The sequence below is a fragment of the Dermacentor albipictus genome, chromosome 1 (genome assembly GCF_038994185.2).
Source record: "Dermacentor albipictus isolate Rhodes 1998 colony chromosome 1, USDA_Dalb.pri_finalv2, whole genome shotgun sequence".
NCBI lineage: Eukaryota > Metazoa > Arthropoda > Arachnida > Ixodida > Ixodidae > Dermacentor > Dermacentor albipictus.
The window spans coordinates 168,863,015-168,889,283 of record NC_091821.1 but is presented as its reverse complement, the minus strand read 5'-3'; the positions used below and the strand labels follow the sequence as shown (position 1 = coordinate 168,889,283).

General features: G+C 43.2%; 1 protein-coding gene across 1 annotated transcript in view; it reads left to right on the top strand.

The window, feature by feature from the left end:
- The first annotated feature begins 796 nt into the window (after window positions 1–796).
- Window positions 797–26,269, top strand: part of LOC135905764 (nose resistant to fluoxetine protein 6-like) — a 41,533-nt gene continuing 16,060 nt past the window's right edge. The window contains exons 1-9 of the mRNA XM_065436818.2: window positions 797–924; window positions 12,311–12,519; window positions 14,654–14,768; window positions 14,885–14,969; window positions 15,390–15,472; window positions 18,559–18,741; window positions 22,793–22,886; window positions 23,811–23,897; window positions 26,010–26,175. Coding sequence (XP_065292890.2) covers window positions 876–924; window positions 12,311–12,519; window positions 14,654–14,768; window positions 14,885–14,969; window positions 15,390–15,472; window positions 18,559–18,741; window positions 22,793–22,886; window positions 23,811–23,897; window positions 26,010–26,175 — 1,071 coding nt within the window. The 5' untranslated portion in view covers window positions 797–875. The remainder of the gene's footprint in view (window positions 925–12,310; window positions 12,520–14,653; window positions 14,769–14,884; window positions 14,970–15,389; window positions 15,473–18,558; window positions 18,742–22,792; window positions 22,887–23,810; window positions 23,898–26,009; window positions 26,176–26,269) is intronic.

Sequence of the window (26,269 nt, the reverse complement as noted above, 5' to 3'; positions counted from 1 at the left end):
CCCATCTCATGGGGCACACCGCTGTGACGCACATCCTGCGAGTCCTCTGGCCAGAGCGCTGTCGCAGCTGGTCACCCATGTCGACTCGGAAGCCGAGGAAGCCAGGCCACAGCAGTGGGGCTTCAAGGACCCTCCGGGGGAAAGAAGGAGCGAGTGTAGCTCTAGGTTTCGACGCAAATCGCCCGGGGCGTCATCATGCATGAAAAAACCCTCCTCTCTCTCACGCAGCTCCGTTGACATTACACGGACAGCCGTGCCGCATTTGTTCCTGTTGCCCCGGACCTCTGTGACCCGCCCTTTTTTCATGAAGCGCTTTTCTAAGAGGCGTGAAATAACGGACACAAAGGCCGAGGAAAGGTGATGGTTTAGCTCAGTATCAACGCCACGCCGCCGAAGCGACCACAGATATTCCGTCATCATAGCCAGCCTAAGGCCGCCGTCGAAGTCTGGAGAAGGTTGGCTCTTCCCTCCTGGACGCGAGTCCGTGGGGTGCTTAGGTTTGATTCTGGCAGGCTCGTACCACGCGTAGCACAAAGTGGCGCCTAAAACAGCAGTGATAAGACACGTCGCGAGAACAGGTGTATCCTATATTCAACTGCAATCGCCTTCAAGCAAAGATGCGTCCATACCCGAGCGTCCTTATTATTCTCCTCTGCATTGCGGGGGCTACTGTCGCGACAACATCGGCACTATCCGCGGAAGCTGCGACGGCAACGACTCGGCCCAGCGAAGAACGCCCGCCCGCGGCGCAACCTACGCCCGAGTTAGTGCAGTCACTGAAAAGCGTAGTGGACGACTTCCTGGGTAACCCGCGTAGCCCTCTGGCAAGGAGGCTGATCGGTGCGAAAGTCTCCTCCGGCTGCAGCGTGGGCCTCATGAAGCTGCTGCGGGCTCTCAGGAACATGGAGCCCTGGGCGTACAGGCGTAAGACTTCTTCTTTTTATTGCCTTTTTTTCCTCCACCTAACGAAATCGTCCTTTCGCTTTGTCCACAAAAGGAATGCGACGTTGTGCACGCAGTTCCTTTATTTAAATTTCTATTTATTTATTCTGTGGCATCTTGATTGCGTCTACTCTGCAGATGCAGTCAAGACGCCTTGACTAGCGATGACTACCGTTGGTATTGTGCAAAATTTTCAGCTAGGCTCATTAGCTCCGTATACCGGCGTTAAGGTAAGTGCGGACGAATAGACAGTGCTGCATACACAAAAGGCTATTTGCAGAAACGTATTTTTCACAGAAAAAGAAGTCAAGTGCTAAGAAGTAATCAATAATAATTTGATGCATTAACCAAAATACACAAACTTCTAATTATGTAGATTAAAACCCATGTCGGACTTACGAAATTGTAGCCTAGGTCCATCTTCTGGGCCTCTCCGTGCGCTAGGAATACCGATTAATTCCCAAATCAAGCGACGAAAAAGGTCGGTCTTCTAAGTAGTATTTTTACCATACCTCTTCCTTTGGTACTGAATCACCCGCCGTGGTTGCTCAGTGGCTATGGTGTTGGGCTGCTGAGCACGAGGTCGCGGGATCGAATCCCGGCCACGGCGGCCGCATTTCGATGGGGGCGAAATGCGTAAACACCCATGTGCTTAGATTTAGGTGCACGTTAAAGAACCCCAGGTGGTCAAAATTTCCGGAGTCCTCCACTACGGCGTGCCTCATAATCAGAAAGTGGTTTTGGCACGTAAAACCCCAAATATTATTATTATTATTGGTACTGAAAGCAAAACTCTGCTATAAGGGCAATTCCGCTTGCGTTGTTGTTGGTTTGCGTTCCACATCACATACATAATGTTTGATGTTAGTAACGCAAGAAGTAGAGAATTAATTCGGGCTTTTCAGACCTATACCATGTGAAGAAAACGGCAGATGAACGTTGTTTTGACACTTTCTATGTTTAGGATTTTATTTGTTGGTTATTATTTCTTGATACGGCTGCAAGACCAGATAATACGCGAAAAGTTTATGTCAACAACAACATTAACTATAACTTCTTCACAGGAATGTACTGCAGAGCTTTGTTACGGTGAAGCTGACTTCGTTTTCTCCCTCCTGAGTCGTTGAACTGTGTTCACTTTGATCAGGTGTTCGTTATTGAAGTATTCCAAAAGTAGTACACTATGACTTGGTGACATTGGGCTCCCGCAAAAGCTTAGAAGGTTGACTGTGTTGGGATTTGTTTTAATTATGTCTGGGAGCCATGACTCTTCTGGTATAGTAAGGAAATTTTGGCAAATACCGAAACAGTTGGAGCGACTTGCGCGTCGAATAGGAGATGCCACACGTGAGATATGAGCTACGCCATGTCATTCTTGGCCTAAATAGACATTTTTATGCTACGTTGCTGTGAAGAACACTTTCGTGTGCGCAAGAGGATTTATGCAAAGACGCAGACATGTTAGATGACCAAAGAGGCCAAGAATCTGATACTTGTGTTGGAAGTACAGGGGACGATGTTAGTGGTGCGAATACGACCCGACAAGTTGACAACATCAGCAGCACAGAACAATTGTGAGCGCTGTAAAAGATTTTGGAAACCAATGTAGTTAGAAATATTTCTCAGTTAGCATAACTATATAACTGTTTGCCATTAACACATATGGGCTGTCTATAGGGGTTTACACTGATGTCTCATATATCACAAATTAATGCAAGTGCTAAAACATTATTGAATCACGTATTAAGTGGGAACAACAAAATATTCAGCACACTAAATGGAGATGATGCACATGCCCACTGCACACACCTTCTTCAATATGTTGCTCATACTACGATAAGAATGCAAAATCGACGCGATATTAGCTGCTCATATCAGGCATAAACCAGGTCCCAGAGTATGAGACTACAGAGGGAGAGGAAAGGCAGGGAGGTCAGCCAGATGAGAGTTTCTGCTTTGGTACCCTGCACTGAGCTAAACCTCCACTGCATGAAGGCACTGCAAAGCAATTTGTGTTGTGTAATGTGCATTGCTTTAAAGGTTATCCGGTATCTTTATCAAACAAAACTTTGACTGCGTACGTGCTTTTAAGCGTTAGCGGGCGTACTTTTGTCGGTGAAAGCAAGACATTGAGATAGCGTGCAGCACTCATTTATTATAGTCAACAAAACATGATTTGTTCCTATAAATAAATGTTGCGTTAATGAAATCCCGCAGCTTATCTGTCCGTACGTGAGTTGATAACCTTGCAAGAGTTAATGGAAAGAAGGCGGAAACGTTGGCTCCAAGGGGTAGGCATACCACTTAATTGCTACATTGCTCAGCGAGCATCGCCTTTAATGATCCTGCTGTCATAGCGAACAAAACATTTGGTAATCCGTCACTGGAACAGTGAACTGGACCTGCGCGTCGAATGAAGTCATGCTTGGCGGCCCCTGATTGGTTATGCATAACGACTCCGAGGAATCAGTGAAGCTTCCTGCTTTCTCCAGAAAGCTGGAAGCACGTGTGACCACGTATGGCCGTTTTATATTTGTTTCACTGGATTGACGTAGCCTTCCTGCAACAAAGGGCTTAATAAATTAACACAGAGACACATTGTGTCGTATTTCTAATCTCGTATACACGTGCAGCAACGTGCAGCAGACAGCATGTCTCATCCAGAGCAGCTCAGGCAATCTCGAGCTCGCGCCTCCAGGACGACTGGAGATGTGGCTGCAGCGCCGGGCATTTCTCTTCACTACATTCGTCCCCCATAAGAAACGGAGCCATCCCGGTGACTCATGGTGAACATAGAATCACGGGTTCGTCATACGGCTTCAGGCGTTGTACGTGGACGCTTTTACGACCACGACAGCGTTGGTCCGTAGGTGGTGTGACAGGCTCGACAATATATAGTTCACAGGCGATGTCTGCGCTACAACATGGTAGGGTCCTTTAAATTTGGGGACAAGCTTGGATGAGAGTCCAGTAGGAACAGCAGGAACCCAAAGCCACACAAGGGAGTCCGGAAGAAAATGACAATGCGGGTGATCATCGTCACGTCAAGATTTTTGTTGCCATTGGTCGACGGCTGTGAAGGAACGGGAGAGCTGACGGCATTCCGCTGCGCGGCGACCAGCTTCAGAGACATTCGAATGAGTCGTGTCTGTATGGAAGAATTGTGTCGAGGGTAGTCGAAGGTTCGCGGCCATAAAAGAGGAAGAATGGAAGAGGAAGAGGAAGAGAAGTTCGTGGTCGCCTGTGGTGCAGTGTTGTAGGCGAACGTGATGAATGGCAAAATGAGGTCCCAGTCAGTGTGATCAGAGGTGACGTATTTGGAGAGCATATCGCCAAGGGTGCGGTTAAATCTTTCCGTCAGAGCATTAGTTTGAGGATGGTAGGCGGTGGTGCTGCAATGAACGATGCGACATTCAGCAAGGAGAGCGTTTACGACTTCGGAGAGGAAGACACGTCCTCTATCCCTCAAAAGTTCGCGAGGTGCACCGTGACGGAGAGTAAAGTTTTTCAGGAGGAAGGATGCTATATCACGAGCGGTGGAGTACCAGTACTCACCTACGGGGCAGAAACCTGGAGGCTTACGAAAAGGGTTCTGCTTAAATTGAGGACGACGCAACGAGCTATGGAAAGAAGAATGATGAGTGTAACGTTAAAGGGGGGGATATGAAGAGAGCAGATTGGGTGAGGAAACAAACTCGAGGTAATGACATCTTAGTTGCAATCAAGAAAAAGAAATGGGCATGACCAGTGCATGTAATGACGAAGGGAGATAACCAATGGTCATTAAGTGTTACGGACAGGATTGCAAGAGAAGGAAAGCGTAGCAGTGGGCGGCAGGAAGTTTGGTGGACGGATGAGATTAAGAAATTTGCAGGGACAACATGGCCACAATTAACACACGACCGGGGTAGTTGGAGAAGTGTGGGAGAGGCCTTTGCCCTGCTATGGGCGTAGCCAGGTTGGTGATGATATATATATATATCACTTGAAGAAACTTCGTGTGACCGCGAAGAATTGAGCGCTGAAGTGACGGCGTTATATAGTACCTCATTTATATATAGCTATATATATATATATATATATATATATATATATATATATATATATATATATATATATATATATATATATATATATATATATATATATATATATATATATATATATATATACCTCATAGTAGGAGACAGTTCATTTTTACAGCCTCTCAGTGGTGTAATCTTCCTTCGTGTAACTGTCGCATACTTGGCTATCACTAACACTGCCTCGCCTTCCCGGCGACACTGTGCTCTCTCTCTCTCTCTCTTTCTTTTTTTTTTCTGTGAGTTCGAGTATAAGCGCTGCTGCGCGTCACTGCTGTTGATTCTGATTTCGAGTGAACCCGGCTTATCCTCATGTTGGTTACTAAGTGAGTTAGTAACCAACCACATCCATAAAGTAGCGCCCTCAAATAAGCTGATTGAAAGCAACTGTATTGCCTATCGCAAACCCGAAGAGACAGTGCATCACCTTGATAATGGTACGGAAGGAGCACCAACAGCGGGTTTCGTGGCCTCGCAGCTAATCCTTCCTCTCATTTCTACGTCACACTTATTATCCGTCTCACAAGGCCTACTGGTCACATTGATAACCAAAGCCCCTTCATAACGTGGCCGAAGCTCCGCTCTGACCACGCATGAAATGCGAAAAGCAATGTATTAAACATAGAGTCTTTCAAAACCCCGCTTTGCTAGCGCGGCATCGAAAGTGTACGCGCGAAGCTATATTTGGCGCCAGAAACTTGCTTCGGACCAAAGCCAAATTAATGTGAGCGTTTTATTTTTAATGAAAGTGCATACGTGCTGCAAAAACAGGTTCGTGTAAAAAAAAATGGACGAAATAAACAGACCGGGAAACGAACAGCGTGTACAGAAAAGGCAAAACCCATGCGTTAAAGAAAGTAAATATACTACTTCTAAATGAGCCGTATCGCTAATCATGATGTCTGGCCAAAAAAAAAGAAGACCTTCATATTTCAGTGTCCCCTTATTATCTATGAATTCGTAAGCTCTGTTGAACACCAGCTGCTGCCTAGAGGACGTGTTCGAGTAGGTCTCCTTTTGCAGCGACGCAGTACTGTGTCCATTTTATCACATTTTCAGCGGCTAATATCCGTGTTCTTTGCCTTGAACTAATCTGACATCCATGTCAGTCATGTAAGCACGATCTTTGTCCCCGTTACAAAGTGCGAAGAAAAGTGCTCGTGACCGCTCTCGCAAAACTGGACAATCGCCCCTTTACAGAGGAAAAATCTCTAGGACATTGGTCCAGACGGGCTTCGGCACTCAAGGCCTTAAGGGCTTTGCTGAAGTTTTTAAGGACATGCGAATTGTGCGACCGCCTTTGAACGTTGTAGCGCGTAGTTTCGCGTTACTGTGTGAATTTTCTTTTTTCCTTTTTTTCTCTTCTTCTTCTTTCTCCTTTTATTCCCTTTACCCCTTTCCCCAGCACAGGGTAGCCAGCCGGTACTTACACTGGCTAAGCTCCCTGTCTTTCCTCTCCTTTGTCTCTTCCTCCTCCTTCACATAACCCCAAAGAAAGAAATAGAGTGGAGAGAGGTCAGGTGACCTGGCCGGCCAATTTACCGGCCCGTGCTTTCCAATCTACTGCGCATGAAAAGTCGCATCCAGCCAGTTTCGTGCTCGACTGCTGCTGTGTGCGGGTGCGCCATCTTACTGATACCATAGAAGTGAAAAAGGTGACAGCGGGACTTGTGAGAAACTCATCCACCACTCCTTAAAGGATTTTATTTACGTAACGCTGTCGTCAGTGTGTGATCGAAGATGGGGCCGATTGTAGCACCGGCGTAAATTCCGAATCGCACATTGAGCGAACACTCGGACTGGTGCTGATTGCGCTTTACCCAGTGTGGATTGGAGTCCCTCCAATAGTGTGCATTATGCAAATTTACCTAGGCATTTCTGGGAAAATTGACTTCATCTGTGCACAGTATGTTGCTCAAAAAGTCTGGTGACTCATCAACTTTTGTGAGAACCCAATACCAGAAATCTAGACGATTCTACAGGTCCCTATCTTCCAAGCATTTGTGCTGGTTAAGGTGGTACGGGTGAAAGGCCGTGATTTAGAATATTCTAAAAGGATGACTTGGAAATTGGTACCTGTGCGGCCACGTCCCGCACGCTAGCATGAGGATTTGAGGCCATAAATGGTAGAACATCCATGCGTAGGTTAGGACTCAAAGATGGAATTCTCCGCCGCTGTTTCTTGAAGCTGCCGGTTTGTGTCAGGTTTTCATAATATCTGATGATAGTTGATGCGCTTGGTCTGCCGTCACACTTCCATGAGTGATTTGCGGCCTTCCTCTTGTTGTCATTTGCAGATCCCAAGGCAAGGATAATTTTTACCATCTGCTCATTAGAGAATGACATGGTGACTGGGACGAAAAAAAAAAACGCACCTTTAAACATTTGCACTGACGTTGTCGATTCGCTTTTGTAGGGATAGCTTTTGTTGCAAGAAAAAAGAACATCCGTGCACTTTATCTACGCTAAGACAACAAATACCACAGCTTGCTTCCAACTAACACCAAACGCGACGTGTTACTTCGGCCAGGGTGCGGCAGTTAAGACACTAGCTCGATCACAATGTTTTTCTTTATTTTCTTTATTTCGTTCTGGATTGTTCAGAGGGAGCCTGTTCAAGGGCGTTGCTTTGTGATCCGGGTGGGACCGCAGTCCCGTGGTATTCTACATATTTCGCGGGTTTTATTTATCAGTCGGAAAAAAATTAATACGCAAATAGTACCTCGCTGGAAATACCGCAGTTAGATGTCCCTTCGTTGTGCTTTCAAATGTCTCCTTTACGCTTTAAAAATTAGGATAGTACGTGTTGAGTTAGATAATTACAATTACCTAATTAAATCTCAGCAAAGAGAAGATTACTGGCAGCTACACCACCGTACTCTAAACAATATGCACTAAGTTTCCTTTGAGTAACGAATTGCTCTTTTTTTTTACATCTTGGTGCATGATATAGTTAACTGGGACACCCTGTATAGTATATTTATGACATTTGCATGCAAGTGACGATGTTTCCATCCCTAATAAATGTTCTAAATTATTCGAAATGCATTTTTTTTCATGAGTCGTTAGCAGTGCTTACTGGAAAGAGAGGCAATACTGAGACACGCAACATTCACGTGCATTTCACACGCCATTGATAAAAGACTCTGCCGAAGGGGTTATTGAAGTCTTTAGGGGTTTTCTTCTTTTCAAGGTCAAAAAAGCACACAAAGAAATTTGAAGCGTTTTGAACATACATCAACATATTCATTCTCTAGGTATAGGCTATCCATGCCTTTAGAAATAACTTTTAATTGGCTACCTCCATCTCTTTCAAAAATGTGGTACACTTTGTCCTGTGTGTAAAATTAGACATATTCTGTATGTGCGTGGTGTTTGCAGTGGAAATTTAAGCAATGTTGAAATGAAAAAATACGGATGAGGCAGCCGCCGCTAGCGCTTTATAATGCGCGTGTGCTCCTATTATCGCAGAAATAAAGGGAAAATAGCAATTAAAAGCCGTGTACGTCCGCGCCAACAATGATGCAGTAAGCTATTAGCCCCAGTAACCCAGTAAAGTTTCAAATGGAAAGGTCGAGGGAAGTCAAAGGAAACATCAAATAATTTGGATGACAAAGATCTTGTAATGGCACTTTAGGTGTGTGTATGGGAGAAGCGGGCGTGGGCTTGGGCATCGCCCGGCGAGGCTTAGCCCCCCCCCCCCCCCCCCCCCCGAAAAACTCCAAAGGGCGCTCGGGCCCCGGAGCCCCCTCGTATAGTCAGCGCCTATGCTTACACCACTATGAGAAACGCAAGTAAAGAGAAGAAAACAAGCTGCAAGCCTTCCATGCATTTATCCCATTTTAGGCTGGTTGACTCAAACGACCACAGAATGGTTTGAAAGCATCACATTTGCCTAGTTCATTGCTCACACAGCGACTTCGCAGTGAACCTCTTATCTACGCTCTTGTTAAACGCTCTTCAAACATTACTTCATAATTTGTAGAAGCTTCCTCCATTTATTATTGTAAAATGGGATGTCGACAGCGTGTAAAAGAAAGATGGAAGGTGCAGCACGTCTGGCAGCAGTGAACACAATTTAATGACAATGCATAGTATTTGTGGCGAAGAAATTCCCCGAAAGTCTGACAGAAAAAGAAACGTCACGCATGGGCTCTATGAATATGCAGTCGAAGTCCCGGTAGCACTTAAAGCATAGATATCTGAAAACCTCGTAAAATGTAACAACTCATTCATTCATTCATTCAAACATACTGAAGCCCCAAATGCCTATTGCAGGAGTGGGAGTCCGAGATACAAAGATGGCAAAGAAGAAAAGCAAGATGCAATGCAAAATCAATGGAACGCAATGTAATAAAAGGAAGTCAGCAGGCCATAAAGATCCATCTAGACCGAGTAACTCATTCCACAGTTCTATTAGCCCCGAACTGTTTGAGTAGCGCCCTCTCGCGTGTGACGTCAGAGGAGGGGGGGGGGAACTCCGCTGCTGCGCTGCACACGAGCGCGCACGCTACGTGAAGGCAACAAAGGCGCAATAAATATGTTCACAGGAGTTCCTGCGTTTACTTCTTTTTTATGAGAATCTCTTTATTCTTACGCTCAGAAAGTGATGCCTTCCGAGTGGCCTCCGGTTGTCTAAAAGGGTGTTGAACAGAAACAGTACCATGCTAACCTGAACAAATAATATTTTTGCATTAGAAAGCGGTAATGATATGTACTTGCAAGTGAATAGTGTGAAGCATGCTTGACAACTGCGAAATATGATAGAGCGTGGTACAACTAATGTTCGAGGTAAGCCACTTGTCATTAAAAAAAAAAGACATCTTTCTGATCAGAAAAAAGTTTTCTATATGCAACACCAATTAAATAGAATTATGAGCGAAATTTAAAGTGTGCATTCGTCTACAATGTCACTTAGTCGACGCGAAATTTCGCGAATGAGCCCTTTGATCATGCTTCATTTTCAAGCTCCCATTTACTCGCTCGGCGCGATGTTTTGTAACTGAGTCAAAAGATCGTGTCGCTGCCCCGAGGGCGGTGGTTACGCGGTCTTTTTTTAATAAAAAAAATTACATTCTGGGATGTCAAGTGCCAAAACTACCGTATGATTATGAGGCACGCCGCAGTGAACGACTGCGGATTCATTTTGACCACTTGCGGTTCTTTAACGTGCACCTAAATGTACGTATACGGGAACGTTTCTGCATTTCGCCCCCATCGAAATGCGGCCGCCGCGGCCGGGGTCGAGTCGGCGACCTTGAGCTTAGCAGCCCAACGCCATAGCCACTGTACTACCACGTCGGCTGGTGATATAAAAGATACATTAAATATACAACGTTTGTTGCCTTTCTAACGCTGTCATTTATAGAAATAAAAATGAAAAGAAAAATACAGACAGTAATTGGGGAGCGCCGTGCTACGCGCGACGCAGTCAGAGCACCAGAAATCGAGTCAAAATGATGATATATTCTAGCCGGAGGCTTCCCGACTGACCTCACCGGAGCTCCGTTAACAGCGCCGCCATAGGACGCGCATTACGTCAAAAGAAAAAAGAACGTAAAAAAATGTTTATTTGAATGCCTGGTTGTGGTGATGCAACGGTAATATATATATGACTCATGATGACGTGTAGTGGATGTAGGTCTAACGGGTGTGATGTAACTGCTGAGAAGATGATATATATATATATATATATATATATATATATATATATATATATATATATATATATATATATATATATATATATATATATATATATATATATATATATATATAGTCATATAATGAGAAGCCAACAAACACTGACCGGGTCCCTCGGTTAAAACCCTTTCTTCTCGTTTATCACTTAACGAGGGTCTCGAATCCGGCAACATTGATGCCTTCAGGTAGCATATGTGGGTTTATTGACCAGTTGCCTTCACCCGAAAAGATCACGTTCTCGTGACGCCTGCGGCAAAAAAAGACGTTCCACGTCCGCCGCCAAGGTCTGTGAGTGGGGGCGCTGGCTAACACTCCCAGGGTTCTACTAGTACACATAAATACCCCAGAAAGTGGATGGGGAAACGCCGCCGCGGTAGCTCAATTGGTAGAGCATCGCACGCGACATGCGAAGGTTGTGGGTTCGGTACCCACCTGCGGCAAGTTGTTTTTCATCCACTTTAATTTCCAGTAATTTATCATTACTTTATTTCATTTATTAAGCACATGCAATTTCCCCTATGTTGTACTTGGTGTCAGTGTTTGTTGGCTTCTCATTATATGACTAATAAATATCGGGTCCCTCGGTTAAAACCCTTTCTTCTCGTTTATATATATATATATATATATATATATATATATATATATATATATATATGACTCATGATGACGTGTAGTGGATGTAGGTCTAACGGGTGTGATGTAACTGCTGAGAAGATGAAATAGTGGGGAGTTAATCGCAGCATTAAAAAACTTAGTGCGAAAGCCTACATAACGGTAAGAGAGACGATATAAAAGGAAACGCAGAGGCTGGAAGACAGAGCCCGCAATTACTACTGATAATTAGCAAGTACTTACCTATTGAATTAAAGAAATGATAAATTTATGGAAATGAAAGTGGATTAAAAAACAACTGGCCGCCGGTGGGATATAAACCCACGTTTTCGCATTACGCGTGCGATGCTCTTACCAATGGAGCGACCGCAGAGCTAGCGGTTGGAGCCTAGTCATTTCTTTGTTTTTGTGTATATATATATATATCGTTCCCCACCTGCGGCAACTTGTTTTTTCATCCACTTTCATTTCCTTTTACTTATAATTTCTCTAATTCATTTAGTAAGTACAAGTAATTTCCCCTATGCAGTCATTGGTGTCAATGTTTGTTGGCTTCTTATGATATGATTAATAACAATCTGGCCCCTCGGTTCTCTTTCTTCTCCTTCATATATATATTTCGACTATCCGATGAATCCTATGAATCCTATTCATCGCTTGATCTCGCAAGTGTGTGGCCATAAGAGGCAAAAAAATTTCCGGAAAGGATAGAATGAGACATATCCGTCGAAATAAACTATGCGGTCTATTGCTGGGCCACAGTATATTGTATGGTACGCCCTTAAAAATTATGACACATTGAAGCTAAGTAACCATTATGTTCGCTTTATATTTGGAGGTAAATTTTTATGGAGAGATCAAAAAAGGGCATAAGTAAGAAATGGTAGGCGTGAAGTGAGCGTAAAATTACTTGGAAAAGTAGCATAAACCGAGATAGTTGCTATATCACAAAGTGACTTCTTTTTTTTCAGTGTTAGATGCCTCAGGAAAGTATCCCACTGGGCTATTCCAAGGCACTCTTTCAGACGTGGGAGCTTTCGACGAGTGCATCGAGACGGTAGTGCGGGATTTCTATGGTAGAGAAACAGCACGAGCCCACTACTGCAACGTGTACCTGGATAGCAACGTCACTGATGTGCTCCGGTACCTGACTCCTGCCATCACAATGTCCCACCCTAGGGTGAGCAACAACCATGGCTTTCGCCGAACAGGCGCCTCGCGTTTTGTTGCATGCATTGCCCATGGGAAATGCCGGTGAGAACCCATTTCAGAGGTATCGTGAACAATTCATGTGGGAAAACAAAGAACGGTCGCGACAGTACGCCTAACATGCATGCTATGCCAATGCCACCTAGTTGCTCGAATAAACGCCCATTTTGAATGACATCAGGCTTTAAATCTTGCTCCAGCCAAGATAAGCGAGCCTGCGTAAACACCGCCTGCAGTGTACATTATTCGTGAGCCCGAGTCCTGCCTGGCTGACAAATGTGCATCCTGTTGTTGCCGTCTCTATGTGTCAGTAAATGCATCGCGTCTGGCTTGACAATCTTGTATTTGCGGACAGGAAATCCGCTTTGACCGTGGATGAATATGTCGTTTTGCGACCAGTGACTTGTGCCCGCTAGTATTACTTGCATACCCATTCACGGCCCCCCAAGAATGATATAGGCCGTTCACTTAAAATCGGGAGGGATAAGGAATTGGGGACGCTCTATGAAGAACTGAGCCGAGCAGGAACGGAAAGCCCTAACTTCCCAAAATCTTGCGACACTGCCAATGGCCCGCATGAGGTTTGGTAGCCTATATGCTGTTCTCCAGTGACATATACTTCACGTCCATTTCGTCATGCCCAAACAGCAACCTTTTCGCGATTTCGAAATCTTGTGAACCGGCGAGAAAGAAAAGTCACATTTTCTCATACTGCGCTCATTTCAGGGTCCAATTTCTACCATTTACCAAAGTTTGTGGATATCTGTTAACTTCAATTATTGTGATGGTGACGGATATACGTGGTGTTTGAGCTTGCACAACGCATTCCAGTTTCAACTTGAGCAGAACGATAGGGCTGAAGTGGTGAGGTTGCTTTTCTCCGGGCGTATCCTCAGCGCATGAGATACAAAAGTTGACCGAGCGGAGTAGCGGAAATATTTTTTTTTGTCTGCGCGAAAACAGACACCACCCAAAGCACAAGACACGGACAAGCACAACAACGTACGGGATGATCATTTTTAAGTTTTCACGGAATTTTTAAATGCGTGCCTGTTGGAATTAACATAATGCTAGTCCTTGTGATGGATTATGCAGAGAGGTGGACATTCCTTGCACGAGAAATTGAAAAAAAATTTCTAACAATTAAAAAAGATTTATTAATTGGCTCATTAATGAATTACATGATGGCACATATTGCAATTTAAGAATTGTAGCCGGAGAGTTTGCAAGGCGTATCCATTTGGAATGGATTTCCAGAATGACACCAGTTCGAAGATATACGCCATCAAACTCGCCGTAAAAACTTCATTGTTGTTCCACTTACTTTTTTTTACAAAACGTTCTTTCATGCATTGAAGCATAAAAGTAAATGGAACGCCCATGTATTTCTTTCCACACTTCGGGAAATAATATCACGAAACTGGTGTCGTTTTGAAAGTTCGTCCCAAGTGGATGTGTCTAGCAAACTCACCGGCTACACTTCGTATAATGCAATGTGCGCGATAAAGTAATTAATTAAGAAGTTAATTAGTTGAATATGAGTTTCAATTTACCGTGCTAGTAATGTGCGCCTCTTTAAATAATACAGCTCAAGGACAAGAATTATCCTATCTGCCACAGGCAATCTTCAAGTATTCCGGTAAACCTAAAAATGATCACCCTGTATTGTAAACCCCACCAACTTGCCCAGCAACAAGCGTTTCTAGAATAGACGTCCTAAAATATTTAAGTGTAAAGTAGTTTTCTGTACGTGTCCGACCATACGGTCTGTCGGGAAGCCTGAGTGAAAGAGTAAATTCAGAGGCCATGAATACCACAGGTCCACCAAACTATCGTATTATTCAATTGCGTACCCAAGTAACCAGAAGCATTACTCGCCTGCCAATTTATTTGAAATGACTCTTTCATAACTGCAGATGCTTGGCGCTTATATAGGTATTTACGGTGTACTCTCGCCCTTCTCTAAATCTGTCGAAGCGAAAAGTAACGTTCAATGGGGTTTCGTTAGAGGCATCTTCAACTGATATGAAATGATATCTCCGAAAGTATACTCTGAATAGAATCTATCGAGACGGGCACGCACAGATATTTTTCATTTGATGCAGGCCATCGATTTTGCCTTAGAAAGTGGAAACAACAAGTTCGTCGAAGGCGTACGCATTGGATTTTGCTTCATTAGCGACTGCACTGAAACCGATATTCAAAGCCTTCTGGATGCACGTAAGTATGCATCAAAGGGCCGTCAACGGGCTCTTGTTACCCGAATGCACATGCAGCACGTCTGCAGTGGGACACGAAGGCAGTCACCGCCTTTCTTTTCTCTATCTCTCCTGCAGTGGTGCAAGGAACGATAAATCTCGCCGTGACGGACTGTGTAACCAACCTCAAGCCTCCGATGACCAAGACGCAAAGTTCGATCGTGTGGGCAAGAATACAATTATTATGCAGTTTCTCGAGTTGCCTCTACAAACTAAATTCACTTTCGGCAAATAAGCTTTACTTGCAGCCAACAATAGTGATTGAACCAAGTGAATAAATGCTCGCGAGTAATTTGGTGATAGTGAAGTTTAGTACGTTAAATGTAAGAACTTATAAATCGCTATATTATCGTGACATTCAGAAACTCTTGTAATGCGATACTTTCTTGTTTAAAATCTCAGGTACCGACACGTTCTCCATCGTTAACCTCATCGTAAAGAAGTAAAAGCTAAGAAGAAAATTAAATTATTCGTACAGCGCCACTACATGGCGCGTGTGTAAAAAAATATATATCTCACTGATAAAAAAAAAAGAAGTTCGAGTTCTCCAATAAACATAACTGTGTGATATCTTATCGTGCAGGGCCGCCCTAGGAGTCCTTGCAGTGGGCATCTGCCTGAGCACCGCCGTTGACCTTTATCTGAGACGCACCAATGCGAACCAGAGTGAGTCTCACAGGTGTACATACTATACACAAATAGTAAAAAGACTACAGTATACGTAATATGCGGTATTTGCATGCAACATAATATTTCGAAACTCATACACTATTCTGCACTGCGAACAGCAGTTATGAACTATACAGGGAACGGACTGAACTGGTCTGTCCGTTCTCAAGAAGTTGAAACGATTGTCATAAAACAAAAAGATAGCGTAATAGTGTGAGGAATTGAGCCAGCGCGCAAACTGGGCTTTAACTCTTTTTTTTCAGCTCCTTCATGATGCCATCCGTTCAAAAAGGATGGATTTATTTTTTGTTATCTTGTTTATTTTTTATGTTAAAAAGTAACAATATAAGCGCATTGCAGGCAGTTCCGTGGACTGCATCAGATTGGACGCGAGATCGCGGAGTGCACTTAGAGCACAGTCCGCGACGACTCCAGGCAATATCGACGTCCGTTTGCTTAAATTGAGTTCACTATGTTATTTTGCCACAAGTGAACGAAATGTCCCGTTAAATAGTTCTTCACCTTTACATTGCTTGTTTTTTTTTTCTAATATATAGATGCTCGAAGCTAGCACGACTTGTAGGGAAAGTAATGCTCCTTCCATTGCCACTTTAATGCGGCCCTTTCTTTTGCGTCAGAACGCCTCGCCGCTGTGCCACTAAAACAGTGCATGAAACGATGCACCGATAGAGCTGACCGCAGCGGAACAATCGTGCAAGCTCGCTCTGAAGAAATGGGTCATCTGCGCAAACTTTAGAGCCACGTACTTTTGCTGTGGAATAGACATAATTTACTACACTTGGACCAGAAGAGCGATCTTAAAGCCTCGCGTTTCGACGCCATTAGGAGTCGTTAATGTGCCACGATCACAGCGCACCGTTGACTTCAGTACGTCCGGCACCGTTCACAGCCGACGCAAGGTTTTCTCGAGAACATGGACGCGTTTGAACGCTGCTGCTCGCTCACTGTCTCGTCTTCTGGCCCGACAGTTGCGGCATGTACTTGTGGTTCGCGTATGTTCTTGTTTTCCCCTTTAACGTGTGTTTCATTTTACCAAATTTAATCGCTTTGCGTGGATCCATCGGCTCGTGGACTGGGTATACCAAATGTCTATGGGCTTTGCAGGAGTCGGGATTGTTCAGCCCATGTACGTTGTTTCCTCCGGTTATATTATGAGAGCTCGCGAAAGGTGGTGGGTATTTAATAAATCGTCAGGAAAAATTAAAAGTTCTTTAGACAAATATTGTAGGGCTCCTGCTGCTTTTTGGCAAGTAATATTTGGCTCAGGTGGTCAAGGCAGCACTGAGCCTCGTCTAATCGGAAAATATCATAGTTATTGCTAGAGACAGTGCGAACCAAGGAAGGATTTTGCATTGTCCAGCGCTGCATCTATTAATTACTACCACGGCAGCTTTCTTTAGCGAGCGGGACGATTTATTCAGTATTAAAAAAGTGGTTCAGACATACTTGAATGACGGAGTTTGAAAGTGATATTATTTTTGCCTGGATTGATGAAAAACTAGCAATGCCCAAGTTCCTGAAGAGTTTGATGTTATGCATGGTATTTCACGTATTCAGAACCAAACTAAGGAAAACTGGCGCGTAACATCAAAGACTAATATTATCACCGGTGTGTTGCTTGCAGTCCTTCATAGCTATATACTCAGAATATTTGCTTTGTGTTGCACGTTAGCTTATTTAATTAGTTAAGATCAAAGACACCATAAATTGGATTATGCAACCATATATTATGTATAAATGTCTTCTAAAAGTAAGGCCAATAAATCTTTCTGTTTTCACAACGAATTTGCTGACGCGGCTTTTTGGCTTAAGCTGGATGCCGGAACGCTCCGCTCCTATGCGTACCTCATGCAAGTTTCGTATTATGAGAACGCTTGACAGCACTACGTTTTCAGGAACTCCAATGTGCAGTGACATTACTTCTTCATATTTAACGGACATTCATTGAATCCTGGAAAGAAGATAACTACCTAAAAGCAAACTTTATGGAAGCAACTTCCTCGGATGTTTCGGGGCGTGCACTATAGCTTCTTGAAGTACAAGTTGTCCCTTAAAAAAGAAATATTTTATCTTCTCGTGTAATTGACCGTAATTTATTATCTTTTTTATCAATCAAAACTATCTACAGTTTTGCTGAATAGCTTAAGACAACTACACTGTAGAAAGGCCTACATCTTAAAGGGTGTTTTCTTGTCGCACTGGTCGCACATGGAATTTCACATGGAGAGATATCAAATTCTCCTGTCGGATATTTCAGTGTGCCCAAGGCTGTCAGAATAAGTCTAGTCGGAGCTCTGTTGTCGTCCTATATAGATGTGCGTAGGGCCCTAACGGTTAGGGTGTGACCAGTGCGACAAGAAAACGCCCTTAAGGGTGTAAACATTTTTACGGCGTAAAAACTATTGGTCTTAAATGTGTATGATGGAGGACTTTTTTTTTCATTTCGGCGCTATTCACGTGGAACACTCAGCATGTTTGTTGAAAGCGTTATATAGGCATCCTAGAAGTGTTCACCGTCGTACAATCATTGATACAGTGTTAAGAAACCTTTCACGTTGTGTATATGGCTGCTCGTTTGCACGAGATTACTGAAATAATGTGCCCGACATAAACTGCTGCCTTCCTCAGCCGCTCTTACAAAGGAGGTGTTACCGCAGATTCTGTAATACCTCCTACAAAGCGATGGCACTAATATGACGTATGCCAGAACTATCTGAGGAACCACGCCTGCGTATTTGCAGAAAAACATGGGCAAGTAGTGTACATTCTTACTTTGTTTTTGTCAAGTATGAACGCCTGTGTATGTCATATGTGTTTCGTTGCCATGTGCTTTGTGCTCTAAATGGGATACTTTTGTAAGAACTAACAGCACTTTACAAAGGAAACGTACCTTATACATACCTTAAAAAGTTCGTAAACTTGAACGTTTCTACAAATTATGTCAGGAAAAGTAGATGTTATATATTACACAAAGTTTTGTGCTTTGATCAATCAATAAAGTTGCCAAACTTTTAAATACTGATTAGCAAGCTTCTACAAATGTCCTTTTTGTGTTCTTGCAGATCTTATTACCAAACTTTTGACAGCATTCTCTCTGCGAGCAAGCTTACATACTCTGCTCACTGGGGTAAAGGACCAAGAAAGTGATGCCTACATGTACAGATTCTTTCATGGTCTGCGATGTTTCAGCATGTTTATGATAGTCTTCGGTCATTCGTACAACATATTCGATTTCATCAATACCTGTAAGTATTCGTGAGATGTTTTTGATGACATATTGGTACTGGTCACATATTGTTAAATGTGTGCGTATAGGAGACGTTGGAACCATGGGGGATAATTAATATTGTGGCTTTCCGAATGTTTCGTTGGGCAACATGAAACCTCTTTCACGTAGTGATCGATAATAGCCGAGACTAACGACATGGCAGCCTCCATCCATTTTCTATTAATGGCACCGGGCTGAGGTGAACCATAATGATGGGCGAGAAATGCGGCTGCCTTCTTTCGTTTGAAAAATACCTTCGGTACCTCCGAGCCCTGTGTTGAGCAGTGCACTATAAAAGAAAGAAAGAAAGAAAAAAAGAAAGAGACACGCAGATAGACAGACTCACAAGAAACAAGGTATTGGCGAGAGCAGGGAAACCCACAAAAATTGGATGGTTGTTCCTTAACTTTTAACATCACGTACGAGCGGCGGACTTAACACATTCTAACCCCCCCCCCCTCCATCTTCTCCAAAGCACCACTACAAAGTTCAGAAATGAAATATGGACTTAAAGAAAAAATATTGTTTTGGGACCCATGACGACTGTATTCTACCTTACGTTCCTGAATTTACGACGACCTTCTTGACTGCATCGTTTGTTGTGACCACAAGTAATGTTAATGTCGTCAAGGCGATTAAAAAAATTATTAGAAGAGGCAATGTAGAAGCATCTTTTATTAATGGAAAAGTACCAGATACGTACTCTTCCATTAATAGAAGATGCTTCTACATTGTCTCTTGTAATAATTTTTTCGCATCATTCGATATTTCAACTGTTTATATTGTCTTATTGAATGTCACTTCATGCGAATAGCACTTCACTTTTCGGTGTACCACCGCGCAGCTAAAGCGACATTCGGTCAGGCGCAGCGCCCTCGCTACAGATGACTGAGCTTTGCGCTCGTAAGATAGATGCATTATGTGTTCCCTGCAGCAATCCTCAAATAAGTACACATTTGGACATATGAAACCTACACGAATGAGCTCTTTACACTTGCTACTGAGCACAGACGCACATTAGGTGAGTAGTCATTGAGCGGAAGGACAATTTTATAGGATGATATTACTAGTACGAAAATCAATACATGTCATGGGGATTACTAATTACACCCTCCTCCAGGGCGCCTAAAAGTTTATACGACTGATTTACCTACACAGTCATTTATCTAAAACAACCAGAAAAACGTGCACTTTCCCTCAACCATCTCAAGACCCGTAGCACTCAACCTCATCATCCTCTTATTCATAGGCGTGTCGTATCACGGCTCTGCCAAGCTACGTTCATTAAAGCATGAAAGTAGCTTGACACTTCTGCGCACCGCCGTGATTTTTTTTTTACTGCGGTGAAATAGTCAATGCTGTCGTCGCCTCTTTTTCTTATACCGAACGTAACCACAGTTTTCTTCGAAAAAAAGAAAGAAGGATGGGGAGGGGGAGAGGGGCAGGGGAAGCACAGCTAGCTTTGATTAAAAAGAAAGGCTGAGATTGCAGTATTACCGACAGCACTCCTAACAACGTAACCTGCAGTTGCCCCATTGAGGAGGCAACTTGTAGAGCGGAGCACTAACTGCCCTGTCGCTGCGGCAAAAGTCAGCAGCGCCAAAAGATAACAAATTAGGGGCAGCCATCGAAAGCGCGAAATGACAAAGAGGTACTTCGAGGATAGTTCTGCGCAAGGAGGTGAAGTGCCGGCAATAAACGAGAAAATTATTAATCGTTACTTCATTACACAAGGAGCAATTGGAAGCTGGAAGGTTCTCTGGGACTGGACATTATGCTTCCTGTTATACTCTCTCTCTCTCTCTTGATCCATTGGCACTAGGATACCGTAATAGGAACGTGTGTGACGTCATATCTATTTTTTTAAGCGAAACAAAGAGACTACCCGGTTAATATTCTCAGTGCTTGTTTCTCCAAACCCCGAATGTCAAAAATAATAATATTACATATTTTATATTATAGTCCTAACATTGATATGAAAAATTATTATTCATTTACTATATTCTCCTTAATTTACAGAATTCCTTTTAAGCTTTCCTTTTTTTTTCCTACTACCACCCTATTCAGGGCCGATCCCCCTTAGTGGGTCCACTCATACCGTCAGGCACCAAACGAAATTAAACCGGTAAAGGTAACAATTTAGGAATGACGTTCTACAGCGCCAGCTGGTCAAACTCACCTCACAATGAAGAAAAAGGCATCGATCCGCGTGTCACAGAAAACTTAAATCCTAGAAATTGTCTTTAGACATTAGCGTTGATGACCCAGAGTAGTTTAAAGATAAAAGGTGCCTGAAACGAGCCTTCGCCGAAAGAGCAACATAAGGGAGAACACAGTGGACATATCCAACCAGAGACCACAAAACTTGACAATCGACACGCTGTTCTCGGCGATTAATTTCTATAATCACCCCATGGTTCCGTTTCTCCGTCAGGACTTGTTCCTCTTACAAGCGCTGCAGTAACTAGTCCGAACACTATGTTACTGATGAAATCGCAGCCGCTTTCTTTTTTTACAAGTAAATTTTTAAATGAAGTTATGCCTCGTGAATAGAGCGTGGTGCCAAGCGAGCAAAGCAGCACACCTCCTTTCGGCAAAGTTTATTCTAGCAGTACGTAAATTCGCGTCAACCTCGCGCAACGCGGATACTCAAGTCCGCTTACGAAGCTGTTCCTTTTCTTCGGCTACTGGCTTGAACATTGACCTGAAAATTACGTTCAAGAACTGATGCCATCTTTTTGAAGTGCAGGTGAGACTTCAGTCGAATGTGTACCTGTAATGTTTTCGACCATGCTCTATCCGACAATATCCGCACAGCGGATTCATATCTTCGGGAAGTGTAAACCGACCGGAAGAAGCGAATGTGTGCTTGCAATGCGTTCTTTCTCTGCGTGTTCATCAGTGTACTACTTGGCCTATAAGCTTACGTGTAAGCTACCGTGGATGTGTTGCATGACAAGCATAGGAGGCACGCGCCGCAGCTCTCGAATGCAGAGGATGTTGGCTCGTTGCCCGCCTACTGAGCATGTCAGGAACAAATATTCGCGTTGGTAGCATTGGTTGCAGCCATAATGCCGCCTCACTCACTTTATTTCGCAAAAATAATTTCTCTCTGCATGATGACTTTTCTATGCACGACGGTGTTACATCTTGAAATTTCCCTTGCCCGTAACAGTGGTTTCGTCTCCTCCCACAGCCTTGGTTCAGTCTCGGTGTAATAGCGCTGCATTTCCATGCCCCTGCGGTGGCCCAACTCAATGACGTGAACTTCCTGTTAAAGCTACTTCGTCGTCACGAGTGACTGCGTTCGATCATGCCGTCTGTCCAGGCCTGTTGGTCGGACAAGGAACAACGGGCTTATCTCAAGCGTCCGAAAACATGTCCTTCACTGCTAATCCCCTGCATGCGTAAAGGGACGCGTTCAAGTGAATTTAAATTTTGGGTGTATGATGTAGACCAAAGTGTAAACGCCACCACCACCACATTCTCGCGCCAGTGCCTCCCTAAAGATTAATCATGGCGCACTCAGGTGCGTAAACGCGAGAGCCATTTCGCACTTCAGTGTCTCGTTGTCGACATCTGTCGCCTCCATCTTGTGGACCTAAAAACCCAAACCAGCCATCCTCAGCCACCTAATTATAGTCATATCCAAATAGGCAAAATAACGTTCGTAACCCAGCCAAACCAAAGGCATCGTGGGACTCCAGTAGCGGCTTTTATAGTGAATGCAACCAATAGCCTGACGGATACTGAGTCGAGCTGGATACGTCACCAGCTCGGCAACTTTTTGAACGCTCGTTTTCGACAAGAATGTCTAAACGTGCATGAAATCCTGGGCACGTTGTAGAGACAGTTTCGATTCCGAATTTAGGACTCAAATGTATAGTACAATCGTCTTTTGCTTTCCTTTAAATGGCGGAAGCATGCAAATGGTCGGCAAAGTGGTCGTGCACGGTATATTCTGCTGCAACAGCCATGTTACGAAAACGTTAAGCACTTACAGACATCTTCATGTGTTCTCCTAACAGCCCGCATGGTGAATGCTCTGCATTATGCCGACAACGTCAGTTTTTCTCTTGTTATGACTGGGTACTTGAGCGTAGACGTTTTCTTCTTTCTGAGGTAAGTGACGTTCCGTTAACTCAGGTTTCGGACTGCTCTTACCATCCGATTCTCTGCCATACTTCCAGAATAGGTTGCGCCATTAGACAACAAAACAACTAACTACATCTTGCTGCGGCTCGTGACAAGATTAACCCTATTTATAAGGGCACGAGCTATAATTCAATCTGAATGAAAGAAACGTAACTGGGCTTGGGATTCATATTTTATTTGGAATGTGAATGGGGTCGGCAATATTTGAAACCCCTTCTCCCTAAGAATAAGTTGTGAAGCGCGAACGATATTTGTTAGACGTGAACCCATGGCGCTAACTCACCACCTTGTTTGGAAGCTGGCGCTGTGTGTGGCCAGTACATAGTCCGTGTGCGTGGGTTAGTGGCACCATATCCAACACTTTCCTAAACATTTTAGTAAAGGTTAGTGTTACTGAGGGATACGTGAATGCATAACATATTTTTATAAAGTGGACGACGCCTCCACAGATTTAGTAGGAAGCAAAGTAACTTTGCAAAAAAGAGCTCAGGAATGTCTAATGCCAATTTTTAACACACACACACACACATACACGCACAGCATAATAATGAATGCATATATATATATATATATATATATATATATATATATATATATATATATATATATATATATATATATATATATATATATATATATGTATTCATTATTATGCTGTGCATTGTAGTCTATTCAAGAAGCATGCGCAATGACCACTCTAAACTGGCCGCAATACTCCCTTAACTATCATGCATGGCAGACATCGTTAACATTTCCACAGCAGTAAAGCTCAAATTTAATACTTCCGGCCATGCCTAATTATTTACAGAGTTGGGAACAGCACTTACACCGAAGACCATCGAACACTTGAACCCTTGAGTGGCTGCTTTAATGCGTGTTTTTGGCTTTCAGTGGCTTTCTTCTCGCTTACAATATTGAACCAAAGCGTGACAACAGACTACTGACAGGACTCATTGCCATCGTACGGCGTCATATCAGGTAAGTTAAACTACTTTGCACTGTATAAGCTCGCAAATTAACTTATATAGTCCCAAAAGCAATGACACATAGAATATTTTCCACGTAACAAAATCTTAGGTTGTGTAAGCAAAACCCCAATTTCAAAAACGAACATATAAGGGCAGGTAATATAATCGTACTGATAATCATCGTCCAACGTGGCTGTACGTATAGCATTTTGTTTGTCTCATATTTTGTTAGCGTCACGTTATTTGGTCTGAGTTATTTACTATGTATGACAACCCATGCTCAATTTCCTTTCTTGTGCACGTGAGGTATTGTAAATAAATAAATAAATAAATAAATAAATAAATAAATAAATAAATAAATTGAAGAACGCATCATCAACTGTCGTTTTTCAGAACATATTGGAAAATTATGATGAAAAGTGTAATTGGTCGCATTAGGGGGATTGCATTGCGCTACTTTTTCGACCTACCTTTGATTTCCTATTAATATACATGCACGGATCGTTTTCTGCACGCCAATGTAGTGAGCTGCACCCCATATTTTCTTGTGTACTGTGCGGGATTTCACTTTTCGTCATCATTATAAATGGTTCATGGAAGTTAAACGCCAACACTTCCGTCTGTTGCGTCTCGAGATATATGCGAATAAATTCGGGCTGGTTAGTTCGCGTTTCCAGATTCCTTAGTAATCGTGTCAAAAAAATAAAACAAGAACCTTACACCACATTTCCCAGAAAAAAATCACTAGGGACAAATAAACAGAAAAGTTAAGAAAGCAAATGGCAAGGACACTTTTAAATACACAGGAAGCGCTGTAGCCAAAGTGAGGTAACCCCTCGGTGCGCGCTGTTCAATGTGGGAGCCGGCGTTTGGCTTTTACTCCACATTTCCAGCAGCCTTATGCTTGAGACATGAACAAGTAAAAAGTAGTTACGAAAAAGTAACACCATCTTCTCGCTCACGCAGCTTTGGAGCCGCGCAGTAGGTTCAGTCCTCCGTTACACTTTCAACGTCGCGTTCACATTTAGCTCGCACGGTATATGGACGGAGAACACAGGTACGCAGCCGGTGTGTCGAGGACTGTTGTCACACTACGGTTGCAAATCATTCGAGCAGATAATACCACAGACTAACACTGTTTGCTCTTCCATGGCACTAAGGGACCGAAAATGCAAAAGACGGCACAGAGACCATCCGTTGAGCCTCGTATACGTTACATGAGCGATGTACTGTATTACGGTTTAACTTACAACGCCTCTAATTTGGTTTAGCAATAATGTATCGAGTGTTTTACCCACACGCTTATTCTCATTTCAGCTTTGTTGCTGAGCTCTCCCTTCACTAGAGCTTGTTGTGGCATACTTGTGTGGGGCATACGGATGGCATGCTTCCCTAAATACTAGGCCGAAAAATTAGTTCAAATCCTGAAGAATAACATCAGAGATTTTCAGCTAAATAACAAGTATGCATGGGTAAAGTAAACATTTTTTAACGACTATGTGATGAAATTAATGAGATCGTATGAAGAAAAATATACGATGTTAAAAGCTACCTCCTAGATTACCGATGCCGCACTGGTGATGCTGCATTGCCGACGTTAAGAACACATGTGATGGCATTGTAGCATAGGCCACTGCACAAGTAAACGATATCGGCCAACGAGTAACTAGAACGCTGTACAGAGCGCTTGTGGCTCCGAAGATAATTTTTGATAAAAACCAATTAGGTTATGGCAATTTATTATTGTAATTTCTCAGTATGTTCAGACGCCATCACAACTATATAGGTATATCATTTCTTGAGTGGCTACATGGTTAGTGTGATCACGTGGACTGATTGTGTGCTTAGCACAGGTTATTTGCTTAGTGTGCCTACCAATGTGTCCAGCTGTGACTATTGGTGCTTGGTATCAGGGCCGTGTCCATAATGCGAAAAAACTTTTCACATAACGGCAAATACTAGTATCAGCACCGACTTTTCCTAACCCTATGTGCCGGGAAGAATTACCAATACCTTCATTAAAAAATTTAAATGATTCTGCTAGAGCTTGAGAAACCCACTGTTCTTTAAGTAATATAATTGTGTTGGAACAAAATTTTCGCTTTCTTTTTCTTTCCTTCAGGACAACAGCCCCTGTTCTTTTTGCCATGGTGTGTTGCTTATTGGTGCCACAAGTCGCATCCGGCCCTAATCTGAAGCCACTCATGGAAAAGTTTTACTATGAATTTCGTAATCAATGGTGCCATATTTTGCTACAAATACGGAACCTATACAGCGAAACTGAAATTGTGAGTATTGAATTCTTTGTTTATCACACGCCGTGCTGTTACTTAACAAACTTTTCACGAAAGGCCCGAGGCAAAAAATGAAAGGAAGGGGAGG